The 7,459-nt window shown below is 40.2% G+C and overlaps 1 protein-coding gene across 3 annotated transcripts in view; it reads left to right on the top strand.

The window, feature by feature from the left end:
- Positions 1-6,483, top strand: part of KLHL13 (kelch like family member 13) — a 67,668-nt gene extending 61,185 nt beyond the window's left edge. For 2 of the 3 annotated variants that reach the window (XM_031594198.2, XM_031594199.2), the window contains 2 exons: positions 1,406-1,519; positions 3,645-6,482. In XM_031594198.2, the coding sequence (XP_031450058.1) occupies positions 1,406-1,519; positions 3,645-4,132 (602 nt within the window). In that variant the 3' untranslated portion in view covers positions 4,133-6,482. Of the gene's footprint in view, positions 1-1,405; positions 1,520-3,644 lie in introns of all 3 variants that reach the window. The other variant, XM_031594200.2, reaches the window with a different exon arrangement.
- The last annotated feature ends 976 nt before the right edge of the window (positions 6,484-7,459 follow it).

A 7,459-nucleotide genomic window follows, 5' to 3' on the forward strand; every position in this document is an offset into this window, starting at 1 on the left:
AGAGCTGTGTGGGATGGGGAGTGCTGAGTGAACATGGAAACTTGACCACCACCTGGGCAGGTCTTACAAGCCACACATCTGACACGTCAGCAGCAGTGTACAGAGACACTTCAGTTACTTTACATCCGTTTGGGTTTTTTGTCCATCTTGCAGATTTAAATTTCAGCTCCTGTGGGAGGGAAAGCTGAAAAAACCCAGAGTGCTGGAACATCTTAACAGTTCTCTCGTGCAATGTCATCCTCTTTGAATCTTGCATGGTGCTGAAGCAGTTTTCAGATGGTATTCCTGACACTTGAATTGGAAGCTTCTAGTTGGAATGTGTGTTTCCTTGGGATACTAACTGTATGGAGTTGCAAAATACCCTGTTCTGCAGCTATAAAGAGGTTATACATTTTAAAGGGATTAAAAGAAGTCCACTGTAATGCATGCTTTACTAAATTTTCCTTGACCAGGGTTCTTTTGGAGATAGTCTGAGGCTGTGGTTTAATTTATCTCTTCCAAAAAGCTCCAAAGGGTTTCTTAAAGACAGATCAGCAGCTTAGGGTGAGGTATCTTATAGTCACTGTGTCAGTGTAACTGAGCTGATTGGTGTGCCTCACTAATATATTGGTGTGCTGTAATGAGTTTCTGCCTTTATAATGTCAAAAATATCAGCTTCTGTGTTCTTTGATGGGAAATCCCACCCTGTCAGTCACCATTGCTGTTTCTATACAGCTGCCTGAAATCTTCTACACTTGATTGAATGAAAGCTTGTTCTGAAGCAAGTGAAATGCCACAGATTGCATTTTGAATGCGTGGTCCACAAACCTCTCTCAAGTGTTATTTAATAAGCATGAGAATCTGATTCTTAATTTTAATTATTTAAAAAGAGATTGAATAATTCTAAGATAACATGACTGTTGGTAATCACTTTGTATTTGGAAGGTCGCTGTATTACAGGTTTTTCAGGATCTCTTACCCTTCTGGTCATATGGTGCTATTCAAGCTGCCAGTCTCTACAGCTTGCTCTGTTCTCTGTCAATCTCCAGCAGACACTGGAGGAAACTTTCCAAGAGGCAGGAGCAGAACGGCTGGATGCACCCAGCTTGGGTGCTGGGTCCCACAACTCTACTTCTGACAGAGTTCTTTAGCTGGGGCAGGTTATGTATCAAAAAGGAATGGGAAAGGAATGAATGGAAGGCAAGAATGCAAGGTTTTCTTCCTTTTTGTTCCTTTGGGATGACGCTTGAGGCTTTTCCATATTGTCTGTACACATAATATTCAGTAATTCCCTTAACTCTCAGCTATACAATGTTTCCTATTAATACTTCCTGCATTTATGAATATATTAATGCCACTGCTGCTATATTGAAAGCCAAATTACTGTGTTAGATTCAACATTTATATTCTCATTTGTTTTAAACAGCCACTGTGGAATGCTACAATCCCAGAATGAACGAATGGAGCTACGTTGCAAAAATGAACGAACCCCACTATGGTCATGCTGGAACTGTATATGGAGGTTTAATGTACATTTCAGGTAATTTCGTGGAATTGTGTTGCTTCTATGAAACAATTACTTACCTGACTTCTCCTATTTCATGGGAGATGATGAGATAGTCGTCTTTTGCAGTATGTTTGCCATGATGCAAACTGGTGTCATGTTTGGCTTCATACAGGTAAATGGCATATATATGTGGAGTCCCAGAAAGTGATTTCCAATAATGTTGGGCATTTAGATAATAACAGCTTCAAATTGCAAAGCAATTATTCACTTAAGCCATCAGAACATTTCTTTTGTGGCGTTAATGTGGCAATAACCATTAAACAAATGACCATTAAACACATCCTTATTGATATATTTTGGAAAGCATTGGAAATTCTGGTGTTTTGAAGGCATCTGCTGTTATTGAGCTGACACAAAGGGATAAGTACTGACATTAATCACAGTTTACAAATGATGTGTATGCTTTCAGTAGTCTTTCAGTGTAATATACCTAGTCTTATATCACCCAGGTTATAGCTTCATTTCATTTTTTCCCTGAACTGGGGAAGTAGTTTTCTGGAAGTCTGGTATGTGCTCACTTCCTAAAGGAGGTTTGATCTCAGTCTTGGTGATCAAGTTGAATAAAGCTAGTAATGATGTTTTTCACCACTAATGGCAAAAACTAGACCCTGAACCTATGTTTTTGCTCACTGATCTAAATACTTCCCTGTAGGTTGGTGTCTGGCATCAGCCACAGGTCCATTCTCTGATCACAGAAGGTGAAAGAAGGACATAGTCCTTATATGTTCTCTTGCTGTTTTAAGGGGTATCCTCTAGTTTCTAAGCTGAAATTCTGGGCAGGAAATGGGAAAGATTATCTACCTATAGACAGCTGTGGGGAGATCCACTGAGACCAGTTGATTCTCTGGATAATTTGCATGGAAGGGGCTTTGTGCTAGTAGAAAAGGAGGAGTTTATTTCAAAATTTACCATAAGGTACAGCTTCACACTTGTGTTCCTGTGCTTAAGTCATTTAGTTAGCTTGTAGTCACTGTGCTGCTATCTGTGCTTTTTTTTGTTCTGCTTGTCTTACTGTAGGCAGAGTGTGTGTGTACTCCCTAATGTGACTATTCACATCAATACTGTATCCCACATTTTTCTTTTCCTCTTCCTCTATTCTGTTATCCCCATGAGTTGGGACGCTTTAGGGATGAAAATGTGAAGATTTGATTATTTGTCAGTTCTTCATCACTACATTAAGGCTTCTGCTCTCTGACAGGCCACCAAACCCTGTCACTACCATGGCTGTCAAGAAGTGTCAGGATTTTGCAGTCCCTCTGTTTTTCCTGTAGTTACTTTTTACTCTCCAAGTACTTTCTTACCTGATGCCTGTAGACACCGTGCAATCTGTCAGTTAATCCAAGGATCATAATTCAATGCTGAATGGTTAGCACAGCAGGAGGTTGTTCAGTGACAGCATTCTCTGTGTATTTTTCAGCACCTCAGCTAGCTTTATCACGATCTGAAATGAACCATAGCCAATAAGCCTACTGACTTCGATTACGTGATCGATAGGCAGGTCAGGATATGGGATGATGGAGATACTTCATCCACTGATGGGAAATCCTCCCACTGTTTCCTTTGAAACCTCTCCAGCAGCCTTTGCAGGGAATCATTAAGAAGGTATAAACATACAGAACCGTAGGCACTATGAGGATATCTGAAATATCTTCTCAGTTAAAATTACTGAAAGGTTTCTGTCAGGAAAACTGTGGTAAGGACCACTTAAAATGTAACATCACTGAGTCAGAATTTGGAAGAGTAATGGTCTTCACTTCTCATGGTATGAAACAATACTAGCGAGCTGAATAAATAGTTAAAAAAAAACACAAAAGTTTTGCCAGAATGAAGAATGGGTAACAAGTTTCTGTTCTTTTAATCCGCCATAATCTTATTTAATGAAGTACTGCATAGAGTATGGCTCCCACATATCCAGATTTAAAGGAACAAAGTACATTAAAATGTCATCTGAAATGGAGTGCGTATGTGATACTAATCTAAGCCAGTGGGGGAGAAATTTTAGATAAGGTGGAATGAATTCACTAAAAGATATGCTTTTGCTGTTTAATTATTACTTATTAGAGTAAGCACTATTCTAACACCTGTCTTTATTTTTTAGGGGGAATCACCCACGATACTTTCCAGAAGGAACTTATGTGCTTTGACCCTGACACAGACAAATGGACTCAGAAAGCTCCGATGACAACAGTCAGAGGTCTGCATTGCATGTGTACTGTAGGAGACAAGCTCTATGTTATTGGTGGAAATCACTTTAGAGGAACAAGTGATTATGATGATGTTCTAAGCTGTGAATATTACTCAACAACTCTAGACCAGTGGACTCCAATTGCTGCCATGTTACGTGGGCAAAGTGATGTTGGGGTTGCTGTCTTTGAAAATAAAATCTATGTAGTTGGAGGATATTCTTGGAATAACCGCTGTATGGTGGAAATAGTTCAGAAATACGATCCAGAAAAAGATGAGTGGCATAAAGTATTTGACCTTCCAGAATCACTTGGTGGCATTCGAGCCTGCACTCTAACTGTTTTCCCACCGGAGGACAACACGGGGTCACCGTCCAGAGAATCTCCTCTTTCAGCACCTTAGAAACATCCCTTGACTTACGATGTTGTAGTAACACCTTTGCACTGCATCATGGAGTCTATTACTTTCCTTCAGTAGTTTCTGTTAGGCTTAGCCTACAGCGTTTGGTACAATTACTGGAAAAAAAAAAACGATTTTGACATTACTTGTGCTGTTTCTTTGGCCTAGAATGTTTGTGAAGTGGTTAACAAAGAAAACCCTGTACTCACTTGAGCCAAGCGTTTAACAGATGAGAAGATGCTGTCTGTAAAATGTATGAATTAGGTACGTTATTAATGTTGTGTATTGGGTGTGAGGTGCCTCGTAACTTCATTTGGAAGCCCAATGAATCAAATCTGAAGACTTTGTATTGAATGCATTCTTTCACTAAATTTCACAATTGAAATCCTTTTTCCGTTCATTTTCAACTGCAGATTATAGAGGGAGGTAGACTACATCAGTATAAACTGTCCCAAGGTGGCCAAAGGGCCTGAGCTACCTCCCTCCTTTCCAAGTATCTCTGACATATCTGTTGACCCACCTGATTTTCTGGGTCCTTTCAGAGCGTATGAAGTTCCTTAGGCAGAGGGAAGAAATAAATAATTTTAATAATCAGTACTATACAGGAAGTGGACCTTGTAGAGGTCAGGAGTTTTTTATAACATACGGAGTGTTTTTTCATGAGTCAGTTAAGTGATGCTTCAAGCAACAGACTTAAAATATTTGGGTATTTTTGAGTCTTTTTCAGGAATTGGCTTCTGCTTGCGTGGGAGCACACGCTATAACAAATGGGAATTCGGTGCAGCTGTATATTCTGTTGTACATTTGTACTGAATATAGGTGGATAAGGGCTAGAAACGTTCACTTAAGCCACTGAATTTGACCAAATTGTTCCATCAGTTGAAATTTAATCTACCTTTTCTCCTTTGCTGTTGAGCCAACTTGCATAACGTGTCCTCTGTATAGTCTCTGTTAATAGGGTTATTCAGCACAAGGCGCAGCTTCAGCAGGAGAGCTGCTTTTGCTCAGTGAACTTGGACTACCACGTTTTACCTTCTTTGGTTCAATAAAACTTTTAACTGCAGTTATTCAGTCTAAGCTACCTCATGAATGTATTTGGTTTTCTTCCTCTGCCTCACTGTCTCCAGGATACGCATTACGTATATCTGTGTGGGTAGATTAATTTGCTAGGAAACCAATGCAGAAGCGATCATGACTGGGTATTTTTGACCTACTTTTAAGAACCTATTTTGGCCTGATGTGTCCGTTTTATTGTTAAGGACTGGGGGGGAAAGAAACCCCACAAAAAAACTGTCCTAACTCCTTCCTTGGACAACTACTGCTTGTGTGCAGCTGTGCAAATTGTACAGAGGTCTTTTATCTGCTCCAAAATACAGTGCACTGCTGACAAATGGTAGCTGAGTGCTTCTCTAAGGCTAACAACACCACGATTTTCCTGAACTTCCCATCATGTTACAAGTGTTTTTCCTAATGAACACGGTCATAGGGGCATCACCTGGGGAAAATTGTTTTAATCGGCTTATTTTATTGTGCTGCGTATTACTGATAACCATGTAAAGCTTAATAGACTTGTTGGGAGTATGCTGTTTGTATTTTTGTCCTTTGCTTGATGAATCAAGCAGCAGTATTACGGTGTCAGTTTTGGAAACATTGATATTTATTCTTAATGCAGTTGACCAGTTATGATCACTACCAAAATGTATGTGTAAGCTTTAGGTTTTAATAATTGTTTTGGTTAAAATCAAAAGCAATTCTTCCTCTTAATAAAAAAAAAAAAAGAAGAAAAATAAACTTAATTCTGTGTAGCTGTGCAAGATTATTGCAGGTGGAAGTGTAATGCTGGTGGAATTGGGGTGCAGCCAGGCAATGCTTGTTGCCTTAAGGATGCTCTTCTAGTGCTGTGTGAAGCACAGATAGCAAAATGTTGCTCTGTCATTCAAGTGTTACGTGCTACTGGTTCTCTTCCTCATTCAGTTACAGGATTTTAGAGGCTGCAGTTGAAAACCTTGAAATCCTTGTTCTGTTTGTGTTTTATTAAACTGAAAAGCAGTTGCAGTGGTTGAAACTCCTTTTGGATAGCTGAGTGTATCCTCTTGTCTGCATGCCGGAGGTGAGGAGATGCACTCCTTACAAGTGGGCTTCTTTGCTGCTGCTCTCCATTCTGACAGTGCTTAAGGTGGAGTCTGACCATTGTGAAGCATTTAGAACTCAAGACAGTGGCTTTGTCTGAACCTTGAGAATAAGCCAGGAGCTGTTATACTGCCACAGTGCAGAGATGAATTTTAGGGGTGTGTTATCCTTATTAAAGTGGAAGAATTCTTTGTCATCAGCATTGGACAGAGCATGGTGGATTAAACATGGCACTCAATAAGATTAATCTTTGAGTTTTTTCTTATCTCTTTCTTAAATATAAGTGTTCATAATTGCATTAAGGTCTACTCACTTGGTTTGAGAAGCGAACACCAAAGGTTCACCAAAGACTGCTGTTTTCTTCTGTAATGCAGTATAAAATGATTTTGCTTATGATGTTTTTCTTGGCCATCCTGTAACAAAACTTTTGAGTCCATAGCTGCAGATATAGGGGTGTATGGTGGTGTCTCCTAAGGCTGTTTGGATGAACCAACCTCAGTATCTCATGCCAGCAATGTGCAGGTAACATGCAGCTGCTTCCTTCTCATTGATCTCATTACTGCTACATTACTGAATTAGAGAAGTATCAGGATAAAAGCAGTAAGTAGGGATTGGAATATGTCCTACCAGCTGCCTGCAGTTTTGGAAGCCTAGCTAAAATTGGAGTGCAGGAGGCAAATCTCTTAAGGCTAATGGCTGATCTCAGACTTTACTTACTCTGGAACATAAAGAGCTCCAGGACTGAAGGGCCAGGCTGGGTGCTGCATTTTGATTTTGCTGTGAAGAGTTTTGGGAGAGGTTATTGGTGAATATTTCATCCTGCAGCAAGAAAAAGCAAAGAAAAGGAAACACCAGCTACCAGCTGGATTATATGTTATCTACTCCAAAAGTAATGCCTCCTATTTTATTGTGTTGGCCCACAACATCAGAGGAGGATGTTGGTGGTGTGGCAGGAGAGGCTGAACCTTCCCACCAATATTCCATTCTATTTTATTGCTGTGTGATGGAAGGCAGCAGAGGGGATGGCTGACACAATGTCATTTGACGTGGAAGTGACGATGAAGTAAAAAGGCCTCAGCCCTGCAGAACTGGAGTTGGTGGAGGAAATGTAGGAAGCCCCAGTGGCATCTGTGCCTCTGCCCTGTGTGAGCAGAGACAAGTAGGGCTCAGTTCTGGAAACTCCTTCAGCTCCCAAGGAGA

This window comes from Phasianus colchicus, chromosome 14 (assembly GCF_987193195.1).
Source record: "Phasianus colchicus chromosome 14, bPhaCol1.hap1.1, whole genome shotgun sequence".
Classification (NCBI taxonomy): domain Eukaryota; kingdom Metazoa; phylum Chordata; class Aves; order Galliformes; family Phasianidae; genus Phasianus; species Phasianus colchicus.